The sequence below is a fragment of the Vulpes vulpes genome, chromosome 5, assembly GCF_048418805.1.
Source record: "Vulpes vulpes isolate BD-2025 chromosome 5, VulVul3, whole genome shotgun sequence".
Lineage (NCBI taxonomy): Eukaryota > Metazoa > Chordata > Mammalia > Carnivora > Canidae > Vulpes > Vulpes vulpes.
The window spans coordinates 17943721-17961463 of NC_132784.1; the positions used below are offsets into that span (position 1 = coordinate 17943721).

General features: G+C 35.1%; 1 protein-coding gene across 9 annotated transcripts in view; it reads left to right on the forward strand.

Annotated features, from left to right (window-relative positions):
• The window catches only part of RAB3GAP1 (RAB3 GTPase activating protein catalytic subunit 1), a 97654-nt gene that overhangs the window by 50286 nt on the left and 29625 nt on the right, over positions 1–17743 (forward strand). For all 9 annotated transcript variants that reach the window (XM_026015549.2, XM_026015548.2, XM_072757619.1 and 6 more), the window contains 9 exons: positions 513–594; positions 5107–5175; positions 6708–6781; positions 9169–9261; positions 9711–9880; positions 11906–11995; positions 13714–13886; positions 15095–15149; positions 15392–15751. In XM_026015549.2, coding sequence (XP_025871334.2) covers positions 513–594; positions 5107–5175; positions 6708–6781; positions 9169–9261; positions 9711–9880; positions 11906–11995; positions 13714–13886; positions 15095–15149; positions 15392–15751 — 1166 coding nt within the window. The remainder of the gene's footprint in view (positions 1–512; positions 595–5106; positions 5176–6707; positions 6782–9168; positions 9262–9710; positions 9881–11905; positions 11996–13713; positions 13887–15094; positions 15150–15391; positions 15752–17743) is intronic.

The following is a 17743-nucleotide window of genomic DNA, read 5'->3' on the forward strand; positions in this document are numbered from 1 at the left end:
ATGCAAAGAAAAGTACAGAACTAATAATGTCTTAAGCATTATTTAAGGAATATTTCAAGAGTTAAATGTAGAACACATGGCTTGAATAAAACACTGTACAAATAGGAATTCAGTATGTTCTTTTATTATAACATTCTATTTATTTTAACTTCTTTGTAAGCAATCTATTTTTTTTTTGAGATTTTATTTATTTATTCATGAGAGACAGAGAAAGAGAGAGAGAGAGGCAGAGACACAGGCAGAGGAAGAATTAGGCTCCGTGCAGGGAGCCTAATGTGGGACTTGATCCCGGGACTCCAGGATCACACCTTGGGCTGAAGGCAGGCACTAAACCACTGAGCCACCCAGGTATCCCTTTATAAGCAATCTAATTAAAGGTGGTTTAGTCTCTAACTTTATGTGCTCTTGATATAGGCACATTTAAATCTATGATCTCCCAGAGAACTAACCTCACTAAATTAAATTCTTACTAATTTTTTGCTGGATAATGGAAAACTGTTTCTTTTGCTTAGATATAGATGCCCTTGTAGGAGGAGAAGTTGGAGGCCTGGAGTTCGGCAAGTTACCATTTGGTGCCTGTGAAGATCCTATAAGGTGGGAATTTCAATCTATCATTTGAATTATGGGACTTGACTGTTTCTTTCTTTTTTTAAGATTTTATTTCAGTGAGAAAGAGAGAGCATGAGCCAGGGGGAAGGGGCAGAGGCAGAAGCAGACCCCCTGCTGAGCAGGGAACCTGACTCAGGGCTCGAGCCCAGGACCCTGAGATCATGACCTGAGCTGAAGGCAGACATTTAACTGATTGTCAAGCCATCCAGCAACCCTAGGAGTTTACTCTTTAAATTCTATTAATACTTATTTTACTGTGCTTTGTAATACTGTAGCCTTCTGGAATGAGTATAGTACCAGAAGCAGACCTACATTTAACCATCTGTCCATCTATTTTTTTATTACTCTGTAATTTGGAAATAAAAGAGGCTTTGAAATAATAAAGAAAATGTGTATAATGCCATTTATTCAGTATTCTTTATAGAAGTGATTCTTGGCCTACTTTTTGGGAGACATTTTATATATTTGAAAAGCACAGAGAATGTCCTATGTAACAAACTTTCATGTATTCATCACAGAGAATTAACAAATGTTTACATTTTTCCTGACCACTTTTTCCAAATGTACAAATAGAGACTTAAGTCAGACCTCTTAGGTTACCTAACTGCTTTTCTAGAAGAGCTACTGAACTTTAAGAAAATTTTGCTTTATAAGAAAATGTAAGGCTTGGAAAATTTAATCACTGAGAGCAAAATATTTGGAAAACATTAATAATGCTGATTTTAAAACTCTTATTTTAGTTAAACTATTTGGTTAATTAAAAACCATATACGCACACATCCATACCGTGTGTGTGTGTTTGTGTGTGTGTGTGTCTATGCATGCATGTATCCAGAATGTGTTTATTGGGATGGTTTCCCACTCATCTTGACTCAGGGTGCTTTTAGTGCTGTTTCTGTCTGTAGGAGAGCATCCTTCTGTAAGCCTTGCTTTTAAAAACTCTTGTAGTCTGGCAAACGACAGTGGAGCAGCCAATGCACAAAACTGTGCATGTCTAAAGATGGTGGTGATTTTGTAGCATCGTGGGTACTGCAGGTTTATAAAGTAAGAATTGGGATTCTGCACCAGACACTTCTTGTGCTTCCTCTTCTCTTCCAGGGAGGGATGAAGGTAGTTCTTTGCAAGTGATATGTTGTCATGGGGAGATTATCACTTCCAGAAAGGCACATATGTACATTCTTAATACTCTAATGTAGAGGTAGAACTAATAATACTTTTAACTTAAAACCACTGGAGGGAAAGATAAAATAAGTATCTTTTGTAGTTGATACTTATTTATTATATGTGCCAGGACAGGCAGGCACTATGCTGAAATAAGAAGATTCAGAACTAAATAAAACATTTTCTGGCTTCTTGGCATTTACAGTCTGATTGAAAGAAATGGACAAAATAATCACCTAAATAAAGGTACAGTTACAGACTGGGGGTAATTTGAAGGAAATATATAGGCTGTAATAACAGTAAAATGAGAAACTAGTTTGGATTGGGATGCATTAGGAAAGTGTTCTCAAAGGAAATAGGGAGGATTTAGCCAAGCAGTGAGAGAGAGAGAGAAAGAGAGAGAGAATGACCATTGCAGATGGAATGAAGAGCCTTGATACATGAAGAATTGGGCGAGTTTCCCAAAGGAAAAGAAGGTGGCCATCATGGCATAGTAAATAAGGGAGAGAAATGGTATATTTGTGGCCCTCCAACTGGTTCATTCATTAGATTTTGCTTAGGGAAAATTTTATTTTTTTATTTTTTTAAAGATTTTATTTATTCATGAGAGACACAGAGAGAGAGGCAGAGACATAGGCAGAGGGAGAAGCAGGCTCCCAGAGGGGAGCCTGATCCCAGGACCTCGGGATCATGACCTGAGCTGAAGGCAGATGCTCAACCACTGAGCTACCCAGGTGTCCCAAAAAGTTTGAGAGAGAGAAAATGAAATTGACCTGGTAATAGAAATGTGAAGGAATTAGTTATTAATATTTCCTAATTCTAAATCATGATGAGGAATCAGAGAAATAGATGATCGAAGAAGAATACAAAAATAATCTGGGAATGAGATGGTGTATATGGTAGATTATATAAATTACATGGTGATTAACAAATGCTGTGGGCATGCACTGTAGTTTTGAAAAGGAATTTTTGGTGATAGAAGAGGAAATGAGGCATTTTTCAGTGTCTTCTCTTTGTCAAAGAAATTGTTCTATAGTTATGGATGAGGAGAGAACATAGTCATAAAAGCTTAGGGACTGGGATCCCTGGGTGGCGCAGCGGTTTGGCGCCTGCCTTTGGCCCAGGGCGCGATCCTGGAGACCCAGGATCGAATCCCACGTCAGGCTCCCGGTGCATGGAGCCTGCTTCTCCCTCTGCCTGTGTCTCTGCCTCTCTCTCGCTCTCTGTGTGACTATCATAAATAAAAAAAAAAAAAAGTAAAAATAAAAATAAAAAAAAAAAGCTTAGGGACTGAATCTGAGGTTAATACCTATAGGTATTTCAGAGCTTAGAGTTTTAAGCTTGTCATCATTCATGTCCTTTAATATCACATACTGTCTAGCCATTTTTTTACCTGAAAAATTTGTTCTATTAGAGTAATGAATTTATGCTAAGTAAGGAAACTTTAGAAAATGTAAAAAGAGGCAAAAATCATGTTTGCTAGTCAAGTTCCTTAGTTGTAAACTGTAGTAGTCAATTCAGACTAATTCAAACAAAAAACCAACTTACTCAAGAGGTATTTGGTAACACAGAGGGACCATTATAGGACCCAGCTCAGAAAATAGGCTTGAGCCAAGGGTGGCTAGTTATCCAGTTATTAATCACGGTTGTACTATATTGTAGATTCTGGCCCTGTTAACACAGTAATTCTAAAATGTAGAGCAGGCTGGAGTTGCCAGTTGAGTACCCAAAAATCAGAGAAATTAAGTAATTGACTCTTTTGTCTTCTTTACTCTCCAAGAAGTGGGTTCAAAATCTCTACAAGAAAAAGAATATTCACTAAGTTTACAATCCCATAGACTGTCACTGATGACAGCTTGGTCTCTGCAAGACTCTTGGGTTCAGTGGTTTGCTAGGAGGATTCACACCATTTACTGTGCTCATGACTATGGTATATTACATTGAAAGGATACAGTGTAAAAATCAGCTAAGGGAAAAGGCACATACGTCCATAGTAAGCCAGGGACTAGCTTCCTTTCTCAGTGTAGTCACTCAGGACACACTTAATTCTCCCAGCAATGAATTCTGAAAACATGTATGAAAGGCTCTCTACCAGGGAAGCTTACTAGAGAGACTCAGTGCATGGTGTGTTTATCTGGGGCTGGTGACATAGGCACCCCCGTCCAGTACTAGAAGAAAACAGGTATTCAGCATAAACCATATTGTTTGCACTAGTAGTTTAGGCACAGTGAGCCACTCCTATCAAGGAATGATAGGAACCCCGTGAAATTCAAGGTCCCAGATGGCAAGCCAAAGGTGAACCTTGCAGGTAGTCCTTTTCTAAGTATCAGGCCTGCTATGATAACTCTTTGTGTGCAGTATGTTTATATATTTTATAAAATATATGTTATTCTGTATATGTTTTGTGTCTTGCTTTATTTTACATGAAAACATTTTGAAACTTAATATTTATATATATTAAGAGGTCAACAAATTATGACCTGTGGACTGAATCTGGCCAGTAGCCTATTTTTGTATGCCCAGTGAGCTTAGAATCACTTTTGCATTTTTTCGGGTTTTAAAAGAAAAGACAAGATTGTAACAGAGACTACTTGGTCTCCAAAGCCTAAATATTTACAATGTGAGCTTTTGTTAGAAAACATTTGCTAACCTCTGATCTATCTCAACTTTTCAAAATTGAGATATAATTCATGTACCATATACTCACCATACAATGTGTACGGTTCAGTGGTCTTGTTTCCAAAGTTGTGCAACCAACATCTCTTTCTAATTCCACAACACTTTCATCATCCCCAAAAGAAACCCTTTACCTCTCAGCTATCATCCCCATGATCTCCCCAGGCTCTCTAGCTAGGCAAATACTAATCTACCTTCTTTCCTTATGGATCTGCCTGTTCCAGACATTGTGTATGAATTGTGTTATGCAGCGTGTGGCCTTTTGTGTTTTCTTTCACTTAGCAAATGTTTTTGAGGTTCATCTGTATTGTAGCATGAGTCAATATTTCACTGCTTTTTATTGGTGTATAATATGCCATTATATGGTTATTACCACACTTTATTTATCCATTGATCGATATTTGGGTTATTTACAGTTTTGGGCTATTATGTGAATAGCATGTGTTTTTAATGTATGCAAGACATTAACTTCATATAGGTGTGCTACCATTTGCTAATAAAACTGTCTCCTCTTTTACTGTATTAAAAACAACATGAGTTTTAACATACTTGCATATACATTTCTGGTTATTTTAATACATTTCTAGAAGTAGAATTGCTAAGTCAGAGGATATACATACAATATTAGAGCTTTTGGATATGTTTTATGTTTTATTTTAGTGAACTCCATTTAGCAACTACATGGCCTCACCTGACTGAAGGTATCATTGTGGATAATGATGTTTATTCGTAAGTATGTTAAGAGTAGCATGTTGAGATTCAAACATTTCAGTAGAATAAATGAACTGCTGCTGAGTGGTTAGCAACTTTTTATCAGTTTTCTGATTGGTTGATTTTTCTGCTTTTAAAGATTGCTTTTTAGACTGATTAAATATGTATTAGAGATGTGTTATAAGCTGCTGACCTTGTGGGTATGATCTTTAGTTTGGGGTTAATGAATGATCTCTCTTTTTTTAAGTTGGTATTTTAATTCCAGTTAGTTAACATACAGTGTAATATAATTTCAGATATACAGCATAGTAATTCTGCACTTCCATATAGGATCCTGTGCTTATCACCAGTGCATGCCTTAATCCCCATCACCTATTTAACCAATCCCCCTTACCCTGAACAATATGAGTCTTACTTTTGTTTTAGCAAAGATGTCTCTGAGCAGATCCTCTAAGCAGAGATTTGTGCATAATTCTGTTGAACTTTTCTTTGCTAGTTAGAAGTATTTCATGAATTACTTTGAAGAAGTCATGGTCTTTAGAACATGTTGGAGTCATATTTGAACATTAAATGTCATAAATTACAAAATGTCCCAGTCATGTACTCCTGTGCAATGGAAATAACTCAAAAGTTATGGCAAATATTATTTAGGAAGAATGTGGAGAAAGAGGAACACCATTTTAGTACCTTCTCATGCATGATGTAGAATAGTGAGAAGTAGGATACTTTTTTTTTGTTGTAATTAAAATAAATGGGTTGTTTTTGCTGATGGTAAAAGTAACATGAGCTTTCTTAATCAGATAATTTAGATGGATATGAAGAAGAAAATAAGGACTACGTGCAATCCTGTTACTTGAAAAATAGCATTTTGAGGTGTATCCTTGTTTTTTTTAAATTGAGATATAATTGGCACGTAACATTAGTTTCACATGTACAACATGAGTCAATATTTGCATGGGAAAGTATCTTTTTAAAGTTTAAATTTATATACTTGTCTTATTTAGTATATATCTTTACATATTTAATGCCAGTAAATATAGATCTATGTTATTTTTTAAATTGCTGCATAATATTCCATTAAATGGATACATAATAATCTACTTAATTGAAAAAATAGGGCAAATTTGATCTTGTGCAAATTTTGTAGTCTGCTTTTACTATTAGTGCTATAAAAAACCAATTAAGATCATTGTGCATACTACTTGTTTCTCATTTCTTTTTTATTTTAAAATTATTTGTTTTTTAGATTATCAGTGTACATTGCCTGTTCAGAACTATAATTTTTATATTTGTTTTGATTCTGTTTTGCTTGTGGGTTTTCCTTTTGTACATTTTTGTCTATAAACTTTGATTTCTTAAGATCCATTGATCGATATTTGGGTTTTATTTTTTTTAATTTAACCACATGGCCTTATTATCTGAGGAACTGTAAGTTTAAGGGAGGCAAAATGGATTGCTTGTCCTTCATGTAATTAACTAGACTGCATTTTGGTAAGTTAATGAGTTGCAGTTTGTCATAATTAGGATCTCATGTTTATTCTTCATTTTAGTGATTTGGATCCTATTCAGGCTCCCCATTGGTCTGTTAGAGTTCGAAAAGCTGATAATCCTCAGTGTTTGCTGGGTAAGACATGCTTACATTACATTCCTTTCCTGAATTTATGTTCTTTCCCCACCAATATGCCCATGTTCCAGATTAGGAAGACTGTGAATGTATTCTTTATACTTTATTTCACCTATCAGAAGGGTACATTTTTATTTTTTTTTTACATTTGTGATCTTCTTGGTTAATACCATTAACAAGGAAATCTTTCCCAGGAACAGTGAATCCTAGTAAGTCTTGAATAACACTGCCAGGATTTCTTGCTTATCTTTTAGTTTTAAGTGGTCTATACCTCAGAATTCTTGCATATTTTCTCATGATCTGAGTTTTATTCTTCCATGGCTTTTTTTATGTTATTCTCTTTTCTTATGGCAGTTTGCATCTTCCATTCTTGTTAGTTGATTAATTTCTGCCTTTTGCCATGCTCTGGACCTGTGATATATGATGAGAAGAACACTGATTTTGACAGTCTAATTAGAGGCCTGTAGAGTTGTACCACATCTCCAAACCTATTTTCTGATAGAGGGAAAGAGGTTTAAGGAATCAAGTGAAATACCACAAATAGAAATACTTTGAAAATGTTAGTTTGCCTTTTAGATAATATTATTGTATCCCTTGTCTGGCATTATCTTTCTTTTATCATTTGTGTAGATGTGTCTCTTTCATGAAGTCTCTGAACCCAGCACCTCAGTGTGTCTTTCCATCTTTTTCTCTCATATTTAGTACATATGATGATATTTGATTTCTGTTTTCATACAAGCCGCCTTCACTCCATAGGATACATTATCATTCAGCTAATGGAGTTACTGAATATTTATTGATGACAGCCACGATGTGTTTCTCTAAAGTATTATTTTCTTGGGTTCTTTAAAATTTGTCATATGCTATTCATTAAATGCTGATTAACATTTTTTGCTAACTACATAATAGTGAATACAAAGATGTATAAGGTAAAATTCCTGCCATTGGTGAATTTGTCTTGGGTATTAGACAGACAGTAGAGGGTTGGTATAAGGAGTTTGAGAATTGGTTGGACCTTATTTTAAATCTTAGGTCTGCCAGTTTGAACAAGTTTGGTTAATTTCTTCAAGTCTCTGTAAAATAGAGACAAAAATAGTATATACATAGTTATTGAGATGATCAAATGAGATTATGTGTATGTTTGTATATCACATTTTTTTTTCTTTTTTTTTCTTTTTTATTTATTTTTTTTGTATATCACATTTAATAAGATGTCTATCACATAGTAAATGCTCAATAGTTTTTGCTTAATCATTGATTTATTCAATTATTAAATTGATTTCTAGTTCCTTATTGTCCCTCATCTACGGATTTCCATGATAATTGCAGAGGACCTAAGAGTTTGAAGTATTCTCATTTTAAGTTACTGTTCCATGATCCCACCCTATCTCTTTTGACTTTTTATGCTTATATATTAAAGGATGCTGTAGTCATATATAATTATCTAGAGTCATGTAATTTATTTGATTGAATTACAGGATTATCTTACTTTTCCGAAGACGTTCAGAAAGTGTTCTAGATTTATTCAGAACTAGTTGTTGTTTTCTAAAACTTAGATGTACTTGCTCTCTTGTATTATCTAATAGTTTTAGTACTGATAGTTCCTCCTAACCTTTATTTCTTTCTATAAACATCTCATTGCAGTTCTTTAGAAGATATCAAACCTTTTCCCCTTAGGATGACATGAAGCATACCATTAATATGAAGCTGAAGCTAACATAACTTTATGCTACATGATTCTTTTTTTTTTTTTTTTTTTTTAATTTTTATTTATTATAGTCACAGAGAGAGAGAGAGAGAGGCAGAGACACAGGCAGAGGGAGAGAAGCAGGCTCCATGCACCGGGAGCCTGACGTGGGATTCGATCCCGGGTCTCCAGGATCGCGCCCTAGGCCAAAGGCAGGCGCCAAACCGCTGCGCCACCCAGGGATCCCTGCTACATGATTCTTAATCCTCCAGAAATATATCTTCAGAATTTCTTTTTAATTTTAATTTTTTTTAATGGACTCAATTCTAGAAGGGTGGTCATTAAGGTGGCACTGTGCGCATATAGTAATATTCTTGTTACTTCTGCAGCTCATTGAGAACAGATATTAGTCTTCTTTAGGCACATACTGCTTAATATTACAAGGTACAGTTAGTTTTCCTTTCATTCTAGAAGGAATCCTAAAAAAATTTTTTTTTAATATCCTGGGACATGGAGAGAAGGGAAGAACAAGGCTACCTTTGTAATAGGATTAATTTTTGTCTTGGGTAGAAAACCTGAGTGGTTTCTTTTTCTACTATATCTTATTTATAGCTTTTATGAAAAGAAGAGTACTTTAGTTTGTAGGACTGATGTCTTTTAGTTAGGTGTCAAAAATGAGTAACATTTTTTTTTTATTTAGGTGATTTTGTCACTGAATTTTTTAAAATTTGCCGTCGAAAGGAGTCAACTGATGAGATTCTTGGTCGATCCACATTTGAGGAAGAAGGGAGAGGTGACCTACTTTCCTTTTTTTTAAGTTACTCTCAAATGTCTAACCCCTTTTGGGGGCATTTTTCCAGTAACTTTTCATCTATTTTCACAGTTGAATTAAGTTGGAAAAGCAAATTTTGATAGACTAGACTCCTACCATCTCTTTTCTGGCTATACACTGAGCTTAAAATACTAAGCACATTTAATACATTCTTTTTACCAAAAATGTAAGATATTTTGAAAAGTGGGGTTTTAGAGGTTTATTTTTGAACTTCTAGAGAAAAATAATTTGTGTTATACCTTTGTCATTATGAATGCATGTAAAGCTGAATGTATGTATTAAAATTTTATAGTTCTGAGACCATGTAACACTAGTGAAAAGAGTGACTAAAATATTTTACACGATCAGTGGTTTACTCCTCACTTTAAGGTTGGTGATATAATTTGTATTCGTTTCTATTCTTTTTATAGAAATTGCTGATATAACTCATGCTTTGTCAAAGTTGACAGAGCCAGCACCAGTTCCAATTCATAAATTATCAGTTTCAAATATGGTACACACTGCAAAGAAGAAAATACGAAAACACAGAGGTGTAGAAGAGTCACCACTGAATAATGATGTCCTCAATACTATTCTGTTGGTAACTAAATGTAGTGTCTTTTTATGTCTGTATGCATACTCATTTATTCATTATCTGTTTAGTGCCTTCTATGTGGCAAGCACTGGATTGGGAATATAAAATGAGTAAAACAAAGTCTTCATGTTCAGAGAATTCCCACTAGCTTAATGGAAAGAAGGAAAGGAAACTGTAGTTACAATACCATGTTGCAAGGGAGAAGTCTGGCAAGTTGGCTGTGAGAACACAGCAGAGGTGCATCTCTCTATCTAGGCACTGGGGATCAGGGAGGGTGTCATAAAGAGGGGTACTTGAGTTGCATCTTGAAGAGGTTTTAGAAACAGGAACAGCAGAGCTATGAGAGAACATATTTGGTATATTGTACGGTGCTTCCCAGGGAGTGGCCGGGGACAAGGCTGGAGAGGTAGCAAGTAACCTGCTATGCTGAAACACTGGGCTTCATCTTGCAGTTTAATATTATTTTGAGCAGAAGGTCAACATCAGAACTGTATTTTTCTTCATTTCACAAAAGTCTAGGGAAGGTTTTATAGTAAGTATTAGAAGGAGCTAAGGTGTCTCCTAGGTACAGAATGATGGAACAAGCCCAGGGAACCACATACACTAGGGTTAATCCTTACTATATTATATTGAATAAGTCACTTAATTTCAGTTTTGTCATCTGCCTGGCATATAATAATAGGTCTCTGATAAATGATAGCTGTTCTTACTATAATTGTAGTTATAATCATATTTCTGGCAATTCATGCATTCAGATAATCTTGGGAACAGCCTTTGAGTAGTGCAGTGAAAAGAATACTGGACTTGCAAACTTGATGTTAATTTCAACCCAGCCATTAAACTGAAAAAGAATCAGATTTTCAGCTTGTATATCTGTAAGGAGGAGGCAGTAATAGTTACCTTATACAGTGGTTTTTAGATTAGGATATTGTTTGTAAACGTACCTAGTTGTGGGAGGTGGTACAGAGTAGTTCCTCTAAATTTGAAAAAATCTCCTGTGCATGTTCTGTAACATGTGGCAAAGTATGCATGGTAAAAGGAATCACAAGTCAGTAATATCACAAAACACTTAGGAAGAAGAGTGATAAAAGGACTGAGAATAAATGTCTTTTTTTTTTTTTAAAGATTTTATTTATTTATTCATGAGAGACCCAGAGAGGTAGAGACACAGTCAGAGGGAGAAGTAGGCTCTCTGGAGGGAATCTGATGTGGGTCTTGATCCCAGGACACTGGGATCATAACCCGTGCCAGAAGGCAGACAACCACTGAGCCACCCAGGTGCTCCAAGAATAAATTTCTGCAAGAGAAGGCCCCTTCTTTTTTTTTTTTTTTTCAGGCCCCAATGCAGGGCCTGACCCACAACCAAGATAGAGGTCAAGACCTGAACTGAGATTAAGAGTCAGATTCTTAACCGACTGAGCCACCCAGGCACCCTGGGAAAGGCCCCTTCTTAATATATATCTTTAGAGATTTTATTCTAGTTGTATAGCTTGGTTGTCATATGCACTGAATTTTTTCTTCTTTTAACATTACTACAAACACATAATAAACAGAAACCCTGTAGAAAAGATAAACTAGTCATTACAGGTTTAGACTACTTCCCACCTTCTAGGGGTATTATAAAGTTACGGTTTTAAATGTCATATTCTTAATATTTTTTATATGAAAACCTGTGGACTATATAACTTGATAGAGCCTTGTAACATATGGGTGTTTAAAATTTTTCTCTTGCTTTGTCTGATACTTAGAAATTTAATGACCTTGGATCATAGTGAAGAGGTTTTGCTTTTACATTGGTTAGCTTACAAAACCAGCTGGTTTTAAGAAAAATCTCCGATTTCTAAAATTAATGAAACTATTTCCAGAGAAAAACATAAAATGTTTGATATTTATTGGCCAACTGGCCAGTATAATAAGCACATTTCCACTGTTTTAATAGCAAAACCATTAAAAAATGGAGTTTATATGAGTTATAAATAACAAAGTAGGAAATTTGATTGAAATGTGGTTATTTTTTTTCTTGTCTCTAAGTTCTTATTCCCTGATGCTGCTTCTGAGAAACCGTTAGATGGAAGTTCTTCCACAGACAGCAATAATCCTCTATCAGAGAGTGAAGAATATGTAAGTTGGAGTTTAATATTAAGATATTTAAGATGTTTTGAATTTATTTTTATTTTTTTAAAGATTTTATTTATTTATTTATGAGAAGAACAGAGAGAGAGAGAGCAACAGAGACAGAGGGAGAAGCAGGCTCCATGCAAGGAACCTGATGTGGGACTCGATCCCATGACTGTGGGTTCACGACCTGAGCCAAAGGCAGATGCTCAACTGCTGAGCCACCCAGGCATTCCAAAATGCATTGAATCTAAGGAGTTGCTGTATTGCTAGTTTAGTAGCATAAGGACCTTTTAAATTTTTTATTTTATTTAAAAAATATATTTGAGAGAGAGCCTTTGTGCACACTCTTGTGAATGGGGCTGGGGGGGGGGGGACGACAGTGGGGGACAGAGGAAGAGAGAATCCTCAATCAGACTTCCTGCTGACCATGGAGCCCTATGTAAGGCTTCAGCCTAGGACCCTGAAGTCAAAAAATCAAGAGTTGGCCCTTTACCGACTGAGCCACCCAGGTGCCCCAAGGATCTTTTTACTTTAAAAATACCCTTATGAAAATTTGAGTAGAGCTCATGGCCTCCACTCAAATTATATGACCTGTTGTACCTAGTCATAGATATGTATTTTGGGTAGCAAGAACTTTTCTGGAAACAGTGAAAAAGTAGGTATATTGTGCATGATTGTAGGATTTCCCTTATTTTAGGCTTTTTGTAAAATTATCAGATTGATGTTTTGCAATAGATTCTTCTCTGTTTCAAAACTAGACAGTGGAAAACTTTAATGAAGTAAAATTTGTAAAATGAAGTAAAATTTTCATGTATTCCTTATCCAAGTCTTTAACAAATTGAGAAATGAGATGTTTAAAAGACAGAGATAAATCCAACTATTTTCAGTAGTTACTGTTGGGAAGTAGGATTTCATGAAATGAGGAAAAGCAGAAGCTATATATTTTCAGTTTATACAGTTCTAATTTTATGTTTCTAATTTTGATAAGTGTATACTTATTTATAATTGAAAATTTTTATCTTTTAAAGACCTTATTTATTTGAGAGAGTGAGCACAAGCAAGGCAAGCAGCAGAGGAAGAAACTGACTCCCCATTGAGCAGGGAGCCCAATGTGGGGGGTTGATTTTAGAACCCTGAGATCATGATCCGAGCTGAAGGCAACTGCTTAGCTGACTGAGCCACACAGGTGCCCCTAATGAAAAGTTTTTTATTTTATTTATTTTTACTTATTTATTTTTTTAAAGGTTTTATTTATTTATTCATGAGAGACACACAGAGAGAGAGAGAGAGAGAGGCAGAGACACAGGCAGAGGGAGAAGCAGGCTCCATGCCGGGAGCCCGACTCGGGATTCGATCCCAGGACCCTGGAGTCACGCCCTGAGCCGAAGGTGGCGCTAAACCGCTGAGCCACCTAGGGATCCCCTGAAAAGTTTTTTAAAACAACACATTTGGAGTACATCTTGAAGATTCCACAGAAGAAATTGAAAGTTCTAACTTTAGGTTTTCTAAACTATAGCCTCAGTTTTTTGATCCTTGCAGATATTTTGAAAACATGGGGCTACCTAAGAACAATTTAGGCCGTAATGTATTAGACATTTGATAAAAGTTGGTTTGGAAGGATAGGTTAATTTTAGTATTAAAATTCCTCCACATGATTATTGATTATACCTGTAAATATGTTATTAACAAGTTTTGCTTTGTTTTTGCTTTGTTAAATTCAGAATCTCTACAATCAGTTCAAATCTGCACCATCTGACAGTTTAACATACAAATTGGCTTTGTGTCTTTGTATGATCAATTTCTACCATGGAGGATTGAAAGGAGTGGCACATCTCTGGCAGGAATTTGTTCTTGAAATGCGTTTCAGATGGGAAAACAACTTTCTCATTCCAGGGTAATAATTTCAATTTCTGTTTGTATATGTAGGTTTTTGTTTGTTAGCATAATCAGTCTTTTGACCCATTAATTCTCCTCTTCAAAGAACTCTGCCCTAAGAAAGTGGTAAGAAACTTTGGGCATGATTTATATTCAGAGTGTTCATTGTAGCAGATTTATAATAGGGGAAAAAAAGTGAAGCAACCTAAGTACCAAACATAAAAGAATGATGTCAATCATGATATATGTCCACAGTGAAAGTTACGGATTTTTTACAAGTTTTTTCTTTTTTCAAGAGTCTTTAATAACAAAAAAATGATCATAATATTTGGAGTAAGTAGAATGTTGTGTATAACAAGTGCTTTCAGTTTTGCTGATCTATATTTATAGAAAAATAATTGGGAAGAAATAAAGCCAAATGTTAACATTTGATGTGTGTGAATTTATATTTTTATTTTGTTCTTTATACATTTGTATATTTTCTGAGCCTTCTGTAGTGAACATAAAATTTTTATAGTTGAAGAGAAAACATTTTTAGAGTTTATAAATTCAGATATTCAATATTACTTGTAATTTTTTTGTAGAATGTATGTTGACATTTCACTTAATGAAATAGAAGAGTTTAGTTACCATATATTTCAGTATTTCCTGGGTTACTGCTGATCTGCATATACTAAAGCAGAATTATGATACAAGTAATATAAAATGGTGATTGAGCCAAAAATATTAACTTTTATGTCATTTGCCAGTCTCTGCTTAGCTGGATTGTCTTTTGGCTGATTTTGGGGAATTTAGTGGTTTAGGACTAGAGGCATGTCACGCTCCCCTTGGCAAAAGAGAGGTGGAAATAATGTTTTTTTATATTCAGATTTCACTATAATAATTGAGAACTGAGTATGTAATCTAATCTGTTTTGTATGATATGAAATATACTGTATGCTAGCTACTTCCAGGGTTGGATTTAGGGACATTTTTTCATTTTAAGTTCTGTTAACCTGAGAGCTATTACTAGTTTCCTATTATACTTTAAAAAATATATTTACTATTGATGGACGTGGAAGATAAAATAAATTTTGGTGTTTTAGTTTTATTTGCTCCATCTCAGTTATCTTATATGTTGAAATCTAGATTTGATTTCTTATCAAACGGCTAAAATTTATGGTAGCATAAGAGATTTGCATATCTGAAGCCATTTTACTAAAACTTTCCCACTACTTTATTTGATAGATTAACAAGTGGACCCCCAGACCTAAGATGTTGTTTACTACATCAGAAACTACAGGTAAGGATTTCCCAATGACAGTATCTAAATACGGTTTCAATTTAATTGGAGTTTATTCTAATACTAAATGTAATAATGGATTATAGGCTATTCTCATCGTGCTGCTGTAGTTTACTTGTGGTCACTGTTATTCACAACAGGGTCCAGGGAAGGGGGTGGACAAGGCAAATTAAATATTGAAGAGGTGAATAGATTTTTACTTTAACTAATTTAAATATAAATGTTACTTCTCTTTTCTTAAGATGCTAAATTGTTGTATTGAAAGAAAGAAGGCCCGTGATGAGGGGAGAAAAACAAATACTTCAGAAGTATACCCAGGGGATACTGGAAAAGCTGGAGACCAGCTGGGGCCAGATAATCTAAAAGACATGGATAAGGAAAAGGGAGAGGTAGGAAAATCTTGGGATTCTTGGAGTGACAGTGAAGAAGAATTTTTTGAATGCCTAAGTGATACCGAAGAACTTAAGGGAAATGGACAAGAGAGTGGCAAGAAAGGAGGACCTAAGGAGGTGGCAAGTTTAAAACCAGAAGGACGACTACATCAGCATGGAAAACTCACACTGCTACATAATGGAGAACCTCTCTACATTCCAGTGACCCAGGTAGGATATCAACTGGCTCTTTAAATTTTAGTTGTCTGGGTTTTTAAAAAATATTTTATTTATTTGTTCATGAGACACACAGAGGCAGCGACACAGGTTGGGAGAGAAGCTTCTTAGTTTTTAGCAAATAAAACTAAAACACCAAAATTTATTTTATCATCTGAGTCCATCAACAGCAAATATATTTTTTAGTCAATATAGGACTCAATCCTAGGATTCCGAGATCATGACCTGAGCCAAAGGCAGATAGATGATGGTCAACCACTGAGCCACCCAGGTGCCCCAGGTTTTAGTTGTTTTTATTTTGTTGTTTATTATATCTTCATTATAGTAGGAAACAATTGCTTTGGGTAGGAGTAATTCTTTAAATAACTTATGTTCAAAGATCTGAGATTTGTAATATAAATAAACTATTGGGTCTTTCAAGTATTACTTTTCTGAAATTGAGAAATGTTTTGAAGTTTTGGTAGATAGTAGTTCATCATGGTTAAGGTGATCTGTTATTTTTAAATTGAGTGGTGAGTACACAGCTGTTTAAAAGACAAAATCCAAAAATAGAGAAAGAACAAAAGTAAAAATTCTTTAATTTATATTAGTTTTATCTGTTCAAAAATATGGTTGGAGACCAGTTTACAGCATTAGGAAGGAGAACATCAACAACTTGACACCTAAGGAAGAGCAGTAGTTTTGTTGGGTTGTTTTTGCATAAGTAATATGTGAATATGTTTTACTGTGAAAAATTCAGTCTAGAAAAAGTAAAAGCCACTACCCACTAATTCAACTCTCATTTCTAGAGGTAATCATCATTGTGATTGATTTGGGTTATATTTTCTTATGTCTGTTACTGTACATTGATGTTCATACATGTATATACATATGATACATAGTTTTGTAGATTTTTGGTTTTTTGTTTAAGATTTTATTTATTTTAGAGAGAGAGAGAGCATGGTGGGGAGGGGCAGAAGGAGAGAGTCTTAAGCAGGCTTTACTCACGCAGCTCAGTCCCACGACCTTGAGGTCACAACCAGAGCTGAAACCAAGAGTTGGAAGCTCAACCGACTGTGCCACTAGGAGTCTCTTTTTTGTTTGTTTTTAAATTTGTGCGTTGGTGTACAACTTGTTTAACCATGATGTCTTGGAGATCTTTTATGACATTACATGTAGATCTACTTTATTCCTTTTTTTTTAAATTTTTATTTATTTATGATAGTCACACAGAGAGAGAGAGAGGGGCAGAGACACAGTCAGAGGGAGAAGCAGACTCCGTGCACCGGGAGCCCAACATGGGATTCGATCCCGGGTCTCCAGGATCGCGCCCTGGGCCAAAGACAGGCGCTAAACCGCTGGCCACCCAGGGATGCCTACTTTATTCCTTTTTAATTGCTATCTTACATTCTATGTCATAGAAGAGCCATAGTTTATTTAACCATTCCCTTCTTAATGCACAGTATATGTCATTTGCTAGTTTTTGCTATTACACGCTACAATATAAATTCTTGTAGTTTTTTGCATATTGTGTGTTCACATTTGAATGTTTCTTAAAGTAAGAAATGGATTTGCTGGATAAGTAGATGTACAGAATTCCTGTTCACAAAGGCTGCACCTATTTTACCTTCTGGTCAGTGGTTAAATATATAGGAATAAGGGAATACTGTACTCAGCTTTCCTTTCTCACTTTCTTCTTCACACAAGTCTGCATTGAGTGCCTAATGTATGCCAATCACTGATCTAGAACTTGGGAATTTAGCAGTAAAGCAGATGGTAAGGTCTTACACTCATGGAACTTATATTCATATTTTATTTAATTTTTTATAAACAATTGGATATTATCAATCATATACATTTTTATCAATATATGGACAAAAGTAGTATCTCAGTGTCTTAGATTGTTTTCCCTGATTTTTGATGAACTTAAGCATCATTCAGTATGTTTATTAGGCATTTTTTCTTTGACTTGCTTATCATTTTTCCTTTAGCTTACTGACCTGTTCT